We start from the raw sequence: 16,281 nt of genomic DNA on the forward strand, positions 1-16,281 counted from the left end.
TTGTTGAAGGTCGCGGAAGGCCGGCTTGACCTCATTCATAGCTTCCACTAGTCACAGACGTTATGTTCAAGTTCACAAAGGACCAGGAACAATATCATTGTTGTATTTACCGGCTTGCAGCTGTGACCCGCAAGCTGCTTAGTTACGCTTTCAAGGAAGGGGGGGGGGGGGGAGGGAGGGGGGGTAACTAGGCATTGGTTGAACATGATTGTAAACCTGAGGCTGGGGCAGAAAGAGAACACAACAGAATGTAGCAAAAGAGGAGGCAACGTCTCGATTGAGACGTTACCTCCTCTTTTACTACCTCCTGTTGTGTTCTCTTTCTGCCATAGTCTCAGGTTTACAATCATGTTCAACTTACACCAGCTCGCCTGCACTCTGACTATTTTTTAGGCATTAATGTGGTTTCCTTTGCGGCTCTTAGGCCGGGTCAGCCTGGCCACCCCTGGTTTAGACCTAAATATGAAGTCTGCGCTGTGGCATTGCGAAATGCAAAGCGTCATGCATGCATTGCGTAATGCCACAGCCTGACTTAATTTTGAGGTCTAAACAGATGTTCCGCCTCATCATTCGCTGAATTGATTTCGTAGAGTGTAGAGATTGGCTCTTCGAGTGTTTTGCGGGTAAGTAGACACGGAGGCATTTCTTAGAGTGAAGGGTGGATTTTTTAATAAAGACTGCCTGGAAGCGGACGGGCGAAGGAAACAGCAGCACCTGGCAAAGGCGCGCCTGCGAAGTTGAGAGCGCAGTTACATTTGTCAGGTGACATTTAAACAAAGAACAAGGACATACACTCTAAAAAAAGCCCGTGCGTCTGCTTTCCCGCACAACACTCGTAGAGCCAATCACCGCAACTTACGGAGGCAGCTCAGCGAGTGACAATGCCGAAACATATGTTTAGACCACAAAACGCAGTCTGAGTTGTGACATTAAGCAATGCAAGCGTGACGTTTTGCATTGCTTAATGTCACAACTCAGACTGCGTTTTTTTGTCTAAACATATGTTTCGGTATCGTCATTCGCTGAGCTGCCTCCGCAAGTTGCGGTGATTGGCTCTCCGAGGTTTTGCGGAAAAGTAGACGCACGGGCGTTTTTTAGAGTGTATTAAAGATTATAATATTACTTTCAATAAATATTTAATTTAGTTTCAGTTTGCACATAATAACTTTTAAATGAAAACTTCCATCTTGAGGAAAACATTTCTTTTTGCAGTACATCACATCGCGAATGGTGCCATGAGTGTTGAATAAACGAAGGTGACCGCAACGACAATGTTCCCAACCAGAAGCGTAATTTCTCCAAGCATGCTACGAATTCATTTGTTAAATATCACGCTTGAAAACTTTATTGGTACATAAATATTGTATCACTTGTGCAAATGATGAACATTTCTTTAAAGGCAAAGGCTACGCTCTTTTTACTATCGAACTCTTTTGACGCCTACTCTGCGATGCCTAAGAATGCGTTGCCAGTGCCGTGTCACAGCTCCTAGCCTTCCACTGCGGTTCAACAGAAGATGAAACAAAGTAAAGTGTTGCTTTTGAAGCCAGTGCGACATATTTGTTTGTGCCTACTTCATGTTTAAATTTCCCGTTGAGACAAAAGCGCTAGCTTTTTTACGAATGTAACTGACGATTGAATCAAGAAAGATCGGCAGCGCAAGAGGGCAAAGGAGTTAAAATGGGGTTTAAATGAGTAATTGCACGTGACGTCAGTTTACATTTCTCTCCTCCCCAAAAATAATTTCAGGACAGATTCCAAGAATGGTATAAAAACCAAACACAGCAGAGTCGATATTGCATATTATTCATTGGAAATCTGTTTTGTTTCTCTAAACATTGTAGTCAGTAATTCACTTCGAACTGGACAAGATCACTACGGCTAAAGATATATCTTGATTTTAAAGTATTTGACTAAAACGACAGTGTCAGCAGTGCCGTAAAATTTTACAAAGATTGCTGAGCTTTTCGGTGGTGCGTGTGGAAACACTAACTATCCTCAATCTTGTCTTTAAAAAAGAAACGTAGTTTATTTCCACACTCGCGCAGCTTTTCGCGATCTTTTTTGGAGGTTTAACTAAAACAAAAATTAACCTAAAATTAACAAACGAATTACTAAAATGACAAAATTCTGGAATTTAGTGTTTAATTGGGGGGGGGGGGGGGGCTGGTTAAAGATCCTTAACGAAACCAGTTTTATGGTAAAAGTTTCCGTAACTGTTACCGTACTGATTATTTTTCGGTTAGAATCCTTCGGATTCTAACCGAAAAAGCCGCGTATATCGGCGTTCTCGGAAGACCCCCCCCCCCCCCCTCCTCCCCCCCTTCCTCTTCGCGCGCACCGGTGGCCGACACCCGACATGCCCTTTGGGGTCCACCGCTCTCCCTTCGCCAGACGGAGAGATGCGCTGGGAGGGAGTGACGGAAGAGAATGACACGATGAAGCCCGCGCAGTGGCCGATTGTGCGTGAGCCCTGCCACACGCACATGCCTACCCTGAACAAGAAGACTCTGGAGCAGCCGCCAGGACGGATGTCAACATCGTATGTAACAATCAGTTCAATAAATTATGCGGTTGTAGAAACAACACTCGTTAGTACACACACTAAACATTTCTACTCCTTTATAGGTGTAAATGGGATGTTGCATAACTAACACCTAAATAGCTGTAGCGATAACCCTTATAAAAAAGGGGTAAACCACACACACTTAAAAAATATGTGATATTTTTTAACACCTTCACTAAATAGTTTGATACCGCAGTGCATATTTTTAGAATGGTTTAGAACCATAGTACAGCTTCTGGTAAAGGGGTAGTTACCACAGTAAACTTTTTGTTGGAGTGTAGACTGTGGCCCGGGACCCAATGCAATGACTGAAGAAATATATTACGCAAACGAGTCACCGAAGCAGCACGGTGATACTTGGCTAGTCTAGTGGTAAACTCGGCCAATAACAGGCTCCAGTATCGCCCAAATGTGTGTTTTCCACCATGGCCCGACATTCGGCAGGTATTGGCGTACCGCCGTTTCGCCACCGGCCTAGTATCGGCGACATATCGTGCGAGTACTGCCGAGGTCGGACTGTCGGCCGGCTATCGGACAGTTGTCTCATAGGCACCTGCTCTGTATTGGACGGACGTCGCCTATGCGCTCACTTTGTATCGGCAATATCGAGAGTATTGGCTTCTCATGCATACATTCCGCGCCTCGCACGCATAGATGGACAAACGAAATTGCTTTCACACTCTTACAGAAGTTTGTTAACCCATTCTCTTTGCACACAGCTTTTTCTCAACAGATTTACAAACGTGATACTTCCGTGTAGAACGGAAAATAAATAAATAATAAAATACATTCTTTCATGCAAAGCGAAAATTCCTAAAATAAACACGAATGACCGTGGAAATTAGAGAGCTTTAGTTGATTGTTCCGATGACTCTGACAACGATACCCCCAACACCGCCACCGGTTTTGCGCATACATTTTATCGTTGTCGGGGGTATCAAATGTATCGGAACGGTATACTAAAACTCTCTATTCAAACGGAAGCAGGACTACTGTCAAGAGCATGCTTACCGTGCACTTACATTGAACAGCGATATCATGTAATCTGCGATAGATGCATAATCCAACTGCGGCAGCACAGAGAAACGCAATCCTAAAGTCTAGATAGAAGATTTCCCACATTCAACAACAGTTTTGCTGCCACCGATGAGCAGTTCTTGGTATTAGGGAGTTTTCGTACACTGTTTTCGCTGTCCCGTAACGTTCTCCGCTACCCGCTGCGAGATCTAGAACTCTGCTGGCAAGGCTAGCGTCGCGCATGCGCAGTAGTGGCGTCTTCGTTCCGAAGAGCGTAGCGGTGGTGGGAGAACGGTCTACGAAAGCCCCCTATTTGATGCCGCTGGCCTAAGAAAGAGGAAAGGGGGGGGGGGGGGGGGGGGCTCCCAATACCCAGTTCCCTGTCAAAGCGGGCCCAGCAAACGTAGCACAATATTTCCATAGATTCCGACGAAGAAAGCGGCAATTACCGAAAAAATAATATGGACGTATTCCGACCTTTCACGACGAAAAACCATGGCTACGACTGCAACGCATGAAAATCAGAACAGAACACTTAAGGGCGCATTGCGGAAACTGCAGACCTACGTGTCACCTGTCCATTACCACAACTTGGCATGCGGCAGCGATTACGACCTCAGTGAGCCCATTGGAGCGTCCGAGCGAGTCACGTGACAAATTTTCGTCAAAGCTCTTTTGTCCTACGGAGAGCGGTCACGTGTTTCGCTCCACCCCTCTGATTTGCTTGAAGCAGTTGTCCCGCTCGCTCAAATCCACACGAAGACACGAAAGAAGGAGGCGATGCTAAACAAAGGCGAGGTTGAAGGGAAGGAGAACGATGAAGCTAAGCTCCCTTTGCTTGCTTTGTCTGTCATTCTCAAGCCAAAAATAAGCAAATTCCGTTTTGCTCTTTTTTCAGCCTCGTTTTGAGTTGCTCAATAAATCCAAGTACTTGAAGCACAGCCGATTCGCAAACGACACTTCCACACTCAACAAAAAAAGGGCGGCGAATAGGATATGTCAGGATGGCGCTGGCGCGACCTATGCGATACTTCACAGCTATCGACCGGATCAAAATGGTATCGGCACAATCTTTACGATTTGATGCTAATATCGCCACAATACTGCGTGCTCCCGTGGCAGACATACTTGTTGTGGGACTGAAATGTTGTCCAATATGTGAAGATCTTTTCCTGGTAGGAGAGCCGCCCGTGGCAGTGACGACATAGAGGGGGAGAAGGCTGTGCGCGGAAGACACCTTGCGCTGATGAGCGCGGTTTGATACGCATATTTGCCATGCCGACGCTGCTCTGAAGGTTTTGTAGGGTGCTGAAAGATTAATTGCTACGATCCTTCAACCTTGAGCGCAGCGAAGGAACGGTAATAAATGCGAGATAGCACTAGTGGAATCTATACGTATCTATCTGAGACGATCATGACAAACTTTGGCTAACACGATAAAGAATGTGAATTATAAATCATCGGTGTATTTGATAATGTCGCAGTAATTGTTCGTTCGTACGTTGGTGGTACTTTAGGTCTGCCAAGTTTGACGGCCTCTCACTCCCTTGCCTTCGGGGATGTTTCAACTTTCAACCAGTGTTTTGCCGAATACTCGGCAAACGTATTTAAGGTAAGATACTATATACACATTTGAAAATGTATTTAAAGTAGTATTTAATTTACTTTTACTTCAAACTATCTTGAGTAGAGTAGAAATACTTTAAAAAAATAATTACATTACATTAGATGATACTTGGCAACTAGGTTCTAAGCTGGTAATAAAATAATAAAAATGTCAAATTGTGTGCCCTACTTGTGAGGACTTCGATGAAAATCATTCTGCTGTTATTTTTAAGACTTTCAGGAAGCGACTTAGATGTTGCAATCGAACTTTACTTTTAAATAATTGGGGATATGCTACATAAGGGGTACAGAAATATTTTAGGAACAAGGGCGAGTCACGTATTGTACGCATGGCAACTGGCGTTCTTTGTTTGATGGCAAGCTCGGCTCATGACACAATCCGCAATAAGTTCGTAATACGCTTTGACTTGATTCGACGGACTTGACACATAGTACGGCATCGCATATCCTTAACAGTCGAACTAAAAGTTCATCAGGCAGCCACAGTCGATGATGAGTGCGCGAGTGAATGACAAACGCGCACGCGCATGAGAGCTATCGGCTAGAGGACAGCAGTCTTTGTCGCTGATCAACAACCAAAAGCGAGCATTTTGTCTCCCCAGCCGAACGCGAGGAAAAGCGCCTGTACCTTCAAACTCTCAACGAGTATTAGAAATGTAAAGAGGGTAACGAAAGTGACCAACAAGCGAGTGTCAACGAAACCGCTTTCAGTTCCGTGCTCCACCTGGCGGAAAACTGGGTTGGAGGATTTGGAGAGTGAAACAATGCGGCATTCGGAAAGAAGGAAAAAAAACGCGTTTGAACGATGGGAGTCAAAGGCAAGCCACAATAGGCACACAAGGGGCTCTGGGAAAGCCCAATCTATTTCACTGCATCTCAACAAACCCAGGAGGATCTAGCTTCCTTGGGGAAGGAAGCTAGATCCTGCAATCAATATTTTGATCGTGCGAAGCGTTGGCGCAAAAGCTTCCGCTGACAGATCCACTCAAGCCTCAGACAAATTGTGTAAAATTATAATGACGTCACCAGTACTTTGCTATAAACTTTGCACTTTGCCTTCTTTTTATAGCTCGAAGCGTAAGTGCCAAAAAATAACTTGAAGAAAAGAAAAAGAAAAGAAAACGATAGGGTGACGTAATTGGGGCTATCCATTTTATCTTTTGTTGGCATTCGGTGACTGCGTTTTGCTCGAGCCTTGTTTCCTGTCCTGTCTTCGGTCACTTGCCTCCAAGTCTGCGATCGGTTCAGCTTTGTCCTGGAGTCTGACGTTTCAAAGATTCAAGGATTGTTCCGGCGACAACTATTTTCGAAGTTTTAATTTTTTTTTTTAGATACTGAGTACAAGATAGTGTGGCGCCAAGCCAGAGACTAGGTAATACAAGACAGGGTGGCGCCAAGCCAGAGCTTCTAACCCGCAACTCGATCGTCCCTAGTGTACCCTGTGGGACGCTGGAGCTCACACAAAACAAAACGCCCCCTTCGCGGTGGAGACAGCGTCTTTGCCACGGGGTGCCTGCTCGGGAAAACCGTGGTCACTCGTCGAAAGCAAAGAAAACAAAGACAGCCGGTTTGCGTCCGCTCCCCCGCTTCCCTATACCCCAGCGTGGTCGGGGGAAGGCCACCTGAGGGAGGGAGTTCCTCGCGACTCCATTACATTCGCCATTCCACCGTTTTTACACGGTCTGCGTGAAAGGTGTAATAAAGAAGACCTACAAACTTTTTTGCACGAAATTTCTTCCTGAAGGGTGTAGGAAGAGTGTAGGATGGGAGAAAATGGCCCTTGTTGCAGCTATAAATACTCAAAAAGCGTGTAAAAATGGTGTAAAAAGGTTGTAGCAAGTGTGTTCTCAAATACACCCCATTTACAAGAATATAGGTGGGAAAATGTTTAGTGTGGAGGGCTTATTCCGTTTCTGAGTGTATTTCATTCGCATATATAAATTTGAATCAGATGAGACCCAGCGGTTTTCTGATATTTCTTACAGAGGCTAACCACTCGCGGTTACGTTGAAGCAGAAGCGTTAACTCGAAATCACAATCGAATGTCAGCATGGACGATAATTTTTTATCCATCCAGAGCGAAACTATTAACTTTATAATTGTTCAAAGTTCTTCTAAACATGTATTGAAAAAATATACGTATCCAAATTATTTGTATGTTGAGCCATAGCCTCCTCTATACTCGCAAAGCCTGGCAGCTCGACGACGAAGCCATAGAGTGCCCGGTCGCAGATTTGGAGCGCGGGTATCTGGCAGCACAGACCATCAAATAACCATTTTTCGGGGAACCTGGATGTCAGCGCACAGCTTTTGCAGCCGCTAGGACCCGAAAAACACTTGTAAGCTCGAGAGAATTGTGTTCCGGCGTTTCGCCGCATCGGCGCGCTAGTCACGTGGCTCTCCTTTCATCCGTTGTCTGCCGCTCCCCCTTTTCCATTTCGGCGGCTGCTTCTCTTGGCGATCTGCCAGCCTTGGTCAGTATATAAGAGGCTATGCATGTTGAACAAATAAAACTTGTATAAATAATAGCAAGAGTATATAATCTCTGATATGATTTCATATGGCATCTCATGTCAATTGTACAAATCTATGTATATCTGCGCAAAGGATAATTTTAGTTTTATATATATATACTAAATAGTCATAACATGGGACACTAACGCGATCCTTAGAAATATATCAAAGCGAACGCTACCTTTGTTAAATTTACTTCGAAGTCAAATATATCTTGAGCAATCTTTGTCGTTACATTAATGTCCTCCTCTTCCGAAAACAAAATTACTGTTTGCTTGATGAAATCTTCATAGGCTTCCACAGCGCTGTCATTATATTGTCTCGCCATATAAATTTGGTACAAAGAGGGCACAAACTTTGAAACATCAATCTGAAAAAGAAAAAAAAATCACAAAACGTAACATTGTTGATTACTGATCCTTCATAAAACAGCTGTTCTCTTAAAAGTACTTTCTGAAGCAAAACATTAAACTCTCACAATTTGTGTAAGATATACTACCGTGTGAGAATTAAACCCAATGTACGGTGTGTGAAATGCACAACGCCATCGATAACAGACCCCTACGTCCGCCCGCTATATTGGTAGCGGCGAGAAAGTGAAACCTGCGACCGGACCTGCAAACCACACATGTAAATACGCGGCCACTTTCGTGCAACAGCTACGATACCAACAAATGTTGCGTTTTCCTGCGTAAACAGCCGGAACATGGGACATACTTAAACAAGGTTAAGTTTTTCTTATTTCTGTTTGTTACTTTACACACGGCTTTTAATTAGACAAAACCAGCGACAAGGCGAAGAAGCAGGTAATTCTCGCATAACGCTAACCTATTTTGAACTACTGAACTGACACCCGTCTTATTGAAAAGACTGTACGTGTGCAGTCGAACTGGTGGCAGCTAATCGTGTTGCTCAACACCAGGGTCTGTGGCACAGAAAAGGACGAAACTTTCAGTGGAAGGGACAGGCACAGAAGGGAACGTCCCATTCTGTGTCTGTTCCTTCGACTACAATGTTTCCTTTTCTGCTCCACAGACTCAGGTGTTGAATGACATGATTGTCCGACTTATACACTTTTCCGAAAAACGCTCCTAGGCCGCCGCGTCATGTTTCTGATGCTGACGCGGCTGGTGCTACTCTCGCGCCCTCTATCAGCTAGAAAATTTTTGCCACTCTCTTGGACTGTTGAAACCCGCTCAGACCGATTCTCCAGATATAATTTGCGGTTTTGCATTCGACGTTTTCTGGCCGCTCTTGGAAGTTTCCACTTAATTTTTCTGATGCATGCTGCCTAACCTTTTTGCGTTATCTTCCACTGTGAGAGATAGGGCTGGTAAGTGCCTGCCATTCAAGCGTTTCTGCTTGTCATTAAAGGAAGGAGGGGAAGGACGTCGAACGGCCCTCCACGCGATTTGGCGAACAATGACCACTGCTATCTTCCTCCGAGAGATATTCCGCGTAGAGTCTTTGCCAGTCATAGCCAAAAATAGTTGTTCGGGTTGTGTCAGTCGCGCCCGTTCCTTTGCCTTGGTGCCGGTGTGAAGAAAGGAAACTCTCACCAAAACGTGCCCCAAAACGAAATCATCTTGGAATCCGTCCGTTCGTGAAGAAGCGACTGCGTTATTTTAGCCTTTTCTCAAATAAATTATTTTTAGATAACGCTGCGTCGTGTGGTACGTACAATATATTGTTTGAATGTTAACACCTGCTAAATTTTATGCCCGTGTCCTTCAGGCGCGTAGCCAGGGGGTGTTCAGGTGTCAAAACACTAGCGCTAGCGACGAGCAGGCGACAGCGGTTCCCCCTCGCTGTCGCCTGCTCGTCGTCTCCTTCTTGTTTATGCGCTTGAAAGTCGGACGATCCGCAGAAGTGTCGCCACGTAATCACTCCGTCCGTGGATCCATCCATTGTGTGAATCGATCATAAACCGAATTTGTAGAAAACAACACTTTTAAAAGCAAGAAAACAAGAATTTAGAATTTGTGTATGCAGGAAGGAAACCATAACAGGTTGGGACGGTGTGTCTGTTCGCTTTAAACTCAGTCGCAGAGAGGCGATTTTACTGCCGCTCTTGAGGAACAAAAAGTTTGGCTACATGACTTGATTTGCTTCATCACAGAAGCTAAAACTTCGATATCGGCTGAAGCACAAACGTGACATGATGCTGAAGGCGCCGAGTGGATCGGTGGCACCAAATTAATTAAGTGGCCTCTCGTGTTGTTTTTCTCGTGGGTGATATAAAAATGTTTCGTATTGCAAAGGATTTTTTTTTGTAGGTTTGAAGAAATCGCGTATTAGAAAACCGATACCAAAATTCAGCCTTTCTACAAGAATCAGGCAAATACTCGTATTCCGACACGACGTCCGCGATTTGTATTCTACTCATTTCGAAGTTATCTGAAATTGCTTCGAGCTGTTCGGGACACCTCCAAGACAATACCGAGGGTGCAGTTTGTTTGACAGGAACTCAGAAATCTTCATGGATCGAGGCTTTCGCCAGTAGCAGCCCCCAGAAGATAACCAACTTTGATTCGCATGTATGGGTTTAGAGCCAAGATGGTGAGCGAAATATTGTTTTACCGCTAAAGAGTACGACGCTTCGCACCGTCACGTGGAAAAGAAAGTAAAATGAAGTGCCATCAAAGTAAAAAGAACGCCGGCCTAGTCCTTCGTCTAGGTTGGCTGATCATAAAGTTTCTGTATCTCAGTCACTGAGGGAGTGCAACTACCTTCTGAGTGCCAAGAGCCAGAAACTAACATGATGCTGCATGCATGGCAACGCGCACAGTGTTACCAGACCTCCTAGCGGTTTCACATATTTCTATTGAGTCGTTTTGGTTTCAACAAGTGTGACAGTTCATTTAATTTAATTTCATTCAATTTCATTTCATTTATTGTACTCTCAGGGCCTGAAGGCATTAAAGAGAAGAGTGGAATTATACATCAATATAAAGTGAACAATGAAAACAAAAGGCAAAAAAAGCAAACACAAGGTACAGAATCGCAATGGATCATTATTGAGAACATCAGTGATGGCGGTTTTAAGATCAGCAGCATCAGTAAATGAGACTACGGATGCGGGAAGGCGATTCCAGTCGACAGAGGTCAGGGGTAGGAAGGAGGCATAAAAGGTGGAGGTGATGCAGTAGGAGATTCCTACTTTTAGTTGATGATCGGTGCGCGGCGATATGTATGGTGGTTATGAAAATAATGAGGTTAGAAATGCTGAGTTAAGAGTGATAAATCTTGCGAAATAAGCAGACGCGAGCTATTTCTTTACGAAAGGAGAAGTTGGGCAAATATAGAGACGCTTTCATGGAGGTGACGCTGGATGTACGGTGATAGTTAGTAAGTATAAAACGTGCGGAGCGATTTTGAATGGATTCAATGGATGATGCAAGGTATACGCCAGGGTTCCAGATAGAGCCTGGATGTTCAAGTTTGGTGCGCACTAAAGTTTTATATAGGAGAACTTTAAGTGAAACAGGGACAAGGGAAAAGTTCCTTGTGAGATAGCCTAATAAGCGATTAGCGTTGTTTGTGATATATTCGACATGATTGTTCGAGGAGACATCGTTAGTTATATGAACACCGAGATATTTATAGGTTGACACAGAAAGCGAGGGGCAGTTATAAACACGGTAGGAGGGACAAGTGTTATTTTGACGGGACACTCTCATGGATCTACATTTAAAGGTGTTAAGTCCCATAAGCCAATTATCGCACTAGTGGTTGACGTTATTAATATCGGTCTGAAGAGCAGATATGTCATATTCGTTAATGATTTCTTTTTATAAATTACAGAGTCATCAGCGAATAGGTCATTAGAAGAGGATACATGCGTGGGAAGATCGTTAATATATATAAGAAATAAAAGTGCACCTAATACGGAACCTTGTGGGACACCGGACTTGACACGTGAGGTTGAAGAATTAGTTCCGTTAGCGTGAAGAAATTGGTAACGGTCTGATAGAAACGATTATATCCAACCGATTATATTAAGATCTATGTTAAGTTTACGGAGTTTACGAAGAAGCAGCACGTGAGGAACCTTGTCGAAAGCTTTTGAGAAATCAAGAAATATGCAGTCAGTCCTGCAACCCCAGTCAATTGTTACGCGAAGGTCATGAGTAAAGGTTAGGAGGTGAGTTTCACATGAATAAAACCTTCGAAATCCATGTTGCGCTGAGTTAAAAAGGAGTTTGAGTCTAGAAAATTGAAAATGTTAGTATAAATGAGGTGCTCAAAGATTTTACAAAGAATGCTCATTAAGGAAATAGGACTAAAGTTTAAAAGGTTATGCTTATCGCCCCCTTTGTGGAGAGGGATCACCTTCCCCACCTTCCAACCTTTTGGTAATTCTACTTGTACAGGCGATTGCGAAAATAATTCAGATAAAATAACGCATGAGTACATATTAGTGTTTTTCAAAAACTTAGCATTATTATTATCAATGCCGGCTGTCGTACTGGTTTTAAACTTTTCGATAATGTTACATATACCATCGCAATCTATGATAACAGGAAACATGGGCAAAAAAGCATAAGTTCTAAATACTGGAAATTTGAGGTTACGTGCATGAAAAAGATCTAAAAACACATCATTTAACACAAAAGAACACAGTTCAATGGGCACCTCCTCTTCATGGGTATTCCTAAGTACTACGCCAGGAATTGAAGGAGGGAAAATAACTTTCCAAAATTGATGCGGATTGTTAAGTAACATTCACGGCAGCGTACTGTTAAAGAATGTAATTTTGCCTCTTCAACTGCTTTCTCATATTAGCTAGCTGCAAAATCGTAGGCTTTCCCGCGTTGTATATTGTCCAATTGTTTTGCTGCGTGAAAAAATCGTTTATTTTTATTTGACAACTTTTTCAGTGTCACGCTGTGCCATCAAGATTCTGGTGAAGATACCACGCGAAGGGGAACATGTGCTTTCATGAGTGACATAACTTTTTCTTTAAAGAAACACCAGTTATCATCAACTGAGCCATCCGGAAAACAACCTATGCAGTTCTGTTGATTGAATCAAAATCAGCCCTAGCATAGTCAAAAAATGTTTTCATGTGATTGGACTTATTGCGTTCAGGAATGTTTAACAAAACATATGGTAGGCAATAATCGCTAAGGCCAGGCATGTAAGTTAACGAGGCGATCAGCACAGGCGATTTTGTTAATATGAGGTCAAGCACAGCAGCATTGCGTTGCTTTACTTAATGCAAGCTCACATTTTCAAATCCGGGTTCAGATTGCTAACATCACACAGCAAAGAGTGATATTTAGGACGCTACTTACGTCAATGGCTAGCTGCGACGTGTTAAAAAGATGAGGTGAGACATCAACGCTAAAAATGAACGAGATGTCTGCTCCAACTCGTATTTTTCGGTATATTTCTTTCCAGTTTAAAGTTTCATTTGACCCAGGTATCAGCGGCCATTTAGGGATGCCAAATTCCTTCAAGGTTTTTCGTAGCCGGCTTATTTCTTCCTCTGGTAGGGACAAATCTGAAAATATATCAGAATATATTATTAATGAAAGCCGGAAACAAAAATGTGTGCTTGTTTACCAATGGAGCTTTCCTTTAAAATTAGGAGATACAAATAATTAGTAAAATGCGATCTCATTAAGACATGTGGATGTGCAGAGAGATATCTGCCATTAACAAAACGGCCTTTTCTGTAATCCTCGCTTTTTTATACTTTTAATGCGAAATACGTACCTTCCTTCATGCACGATTGATAGGCCATTGCAATTTTGTCATTGAGGGATTCAGCTTGACATGTTGATGTGGTCATATTGCTTAAAATATCTGTAAGATGCATAATAAGATAAAGTCTAAATTGGAAGCTTTTATTCGTTCATGCACCTGTCTTATACAAAATGCTGCTTGTATAATTTCAGTAAGCACGTAACGTAAAAGCTAAATTAGAAGCTTTTGTTCGTTCCTATGCCTATAATTTACAAAATGCTCTTTTTAGAATTTCAGTCATTGCTCAATGTATTAAAGGGCAACTCCTGTCAATTCCAAAACAAAAAAATCTGGGATTACAGGTGATTATAATATCAAAACTACTAATAAACAGGTATGTCAATAATTTTCCGAACAGTTAAATAGTTTTCTTGCAAATTTCGTTTAAACGAAAATCACAAAGCGAACCGAAACCTTCCCGCGGCAGGCAACATTGGTACTGCTCGTCAACTACTCGACATCATGTGCTATGGAGACGTCAGCTAGGTCATGAACGAAAGCGGCGGACGGCGCGATGGCGCTGCTGACTGGGCACATTCGCGCCCCCCACTATCTCTTTTACTTCTCTCCCCTCGCGCTCCGCGCCTCGAAAATAAGAAGCAGGCGAAACAATTCTTCCAGTGGTTGACGTTCCGGGCAGTCTTGGCTGTGTTCACACAGTGGCGTTCAATGCGCTGTTACTCGCGCCGCGCGGATTGGGCGGATTTTGGTGAACCTGGAGCCGCCCTGACTTCGTTGACCGGTTCAATAAACTTTTCGGCGGTATGTCGTCGTAATATTTTACGTGTATGCTTTCCCAATGATATGACGTGGGACTGCCTTGTTTCGCCACGTCGAAATTCGACAGGCGTTTCTCTTTAGCCCAAAATTTGTATTCGAATGTCAACTCCGCTGTTAATTGCACTTTATATTCCACTCTGCTATAGGTTCGAAAATGACAAGTTGTCAAAAATAGTGTATGCATGTCAATGATTTGCACATTTGACGAATTTCTAAATCAATCATAAACACTATGGCGAAGTTTTGTTTAGTCTCCAAAAAATAAACAAGCACAAAAAAGATCAAAGACAAGACTGGCGATGCGAAATCGCGGCTGTAATTCATATCATTCGCATTTTTGCATCGCCAACCTTGTGCTGGCTGCTCGAATGGTAACTTTAGCGCACTCCCGCGCTTTACACGTGATTTAATGGGACACTGCAATAAAAATTTCTAAAGAACATGTATATTAAAAAAAAACGTTTTCCACAAAAATATTTTCTTTCGAATCAATATTTACGCCGCTTGATGCAGCTTAGGTACAGAAGGTGGAGGTCGCAGCCCTCTAAGCTGTGCTGCGTGCTTATACCGTGCTTAGATATTGTCACGAGTGAACAGGCGAGGAAACAATGAATAACCGGGAAACTGAACCGCTTAATAAAACAAACTTGTGCCCAGAAAAAAAAAAAAAAAATGAAAGACGTTTACAATCCCTGTAACGCCCAATTAAAGAGCAGGTTTTGAGGAGGAGTAGGGGAAGGTATGGAGAGGAGGCTATACCCGTCCTTCTCTCCTGTTCGCCTCCCATTTAGGGCAAAATATTTTGATAAATTTGGCGGAGAGTTTCTTCCCCTAAATTTAGCGGGGATAATAGGGAGTTTTTGCAGACCGCGTTTTCCCCTCCGCTAAGCCCTCCGCAATGAAGCAGCCGCTACTGCGCCGGCGCGCCGATGGCCTCGACTGTAGAGTTCCGGCTAGCGTAGCTGGTTGCGTAGAGTGTTGCGGGATAGCGAAAACGATCCACGAAAACTCCCTAATTTTCCGCTGAAGTTAGCGGGGAACGTTTTTTGCTAAACTTAGCGGGGAAAATTTCCGGCTACATTTAGCGGGGAATGTTTCCGCTAAATTGGTCGGGGAAATCGTTCCGCTAAATTTAGCGGGGAAAGTTTTTCGCCAAAATTGGCGGGGTATTTTTTCCACTAAATTTATCCGGAATTTTTTTTCGCTAAACCTAGCTGGAAACATATTCCGGTGAATTTAGCGGGGAAAATTTTCCGATAAATTTAGCGGGAAAATTTTCCTCTAAATTTAGCGGGCGAATTTTTGCGCGTAAATTTAGCGGGGAAGTTTTTTACGCTAAATTTAGCGGGAAACGTTTTCGCTAAATTTAGTGGGGAAACTTTTTCCGCTAAACTTAGCGGGGAAAATTTTTCTCTAGATTTAGCTGGGAAATTTACCCATAATGCACCGCGTGGTGACGACGACGGCGACGCCGACGCCGCTCAAGTCGGAAACGGGCGCCTAAGAGCTGCGCTTTAAAAGGAAACAGAAGATAACAGCAGACCGTCAGGGGCGTCGAATTCGGCATAACAGCAGAGTCAAACGCTGGGGCGAGACTGACTGCGCCTCGGCACGCGGAGCCCCTTATATAAACGCGTGGGAGTCTGGAACAATCGGCGTAGAAGGTTTGGCACATAGAGCATTCGCACCTCGAACAAGCAACAAGATTCTCGAATTTACCAGGACAGAAATTGCAAGAATCAATGAATGACACGTCACTCCCAGGCAGTGTTGGGAAGTACTTCAAGTACATTGTACTTGAAGTACTACTTCAAGTAGGTTTAGGCAACTTGTACTTTACTTGAAGTACATTGTCTGAGTATGTTCTTCTTCTACTTCATTTAAAGTATTTTTTCTGGTATTTTCCGAGGAAAGTACAATTTCCGACTTCAAAGTAATTTTCCAAATTTGGTTTTGTTCATTTTGTATCAAGAAATGATGCTTTGTGAACTCCGAAGAAATACTGGGTGGGATATTCTACTTTCACC

The 16,281-nt window shown here is 43.4% G+C and overlaps 1 protein-coding gene across 1 annotated transcript in view; it reads right to left on the reverse strand.

Moving 5' to 3' along the window:
* The window catches only part of LOC115316186 (neprilysin-1-like), a 150,010-nt gene that overhangs the window by 50,013 nt on the left and 83,716 nt on the right, over positions 1 to 16,281 (reverse strand). The window contains exons 4-6 of the mRNA XM_040206966.1: positions 13,445 to 13,534; positions 13,021 to 13,229; positions 7,905 to 8,093 (exon numbers count right to left, since the gene is read on the reverse strand). Of these exons, the coding sequence (XP_040062900.1) occupies positions 7,905 to 8,093; positions 13,021 to 13,229; positions 13,445 to 13,534 (488 nt within the window). The remainder of the gene's footprint in view (positions 1 to 7,904; positions 8,094 to 13,020; positions 13,230 to 13,444; positions 13,535 to 16,281) is intronic.

Source organism: Ixodes scapularis, unplaced genomic scaffold, assembly GCF_016920785.2.
Source record: "Ixodes scapularis isolate PalLabHiFi unplaced genomic scaffold, ASM1692078v2 PGA_scaffold1__304_contigs__length_218370807, whole genome shotgun sequence".
NCBI classification, from domain to species: Eukaryota; Metazoa; Arthropoda; class Arachnida; order Ixodida; family Ixodidae; genus Ixodes; species Ixodes scapularis.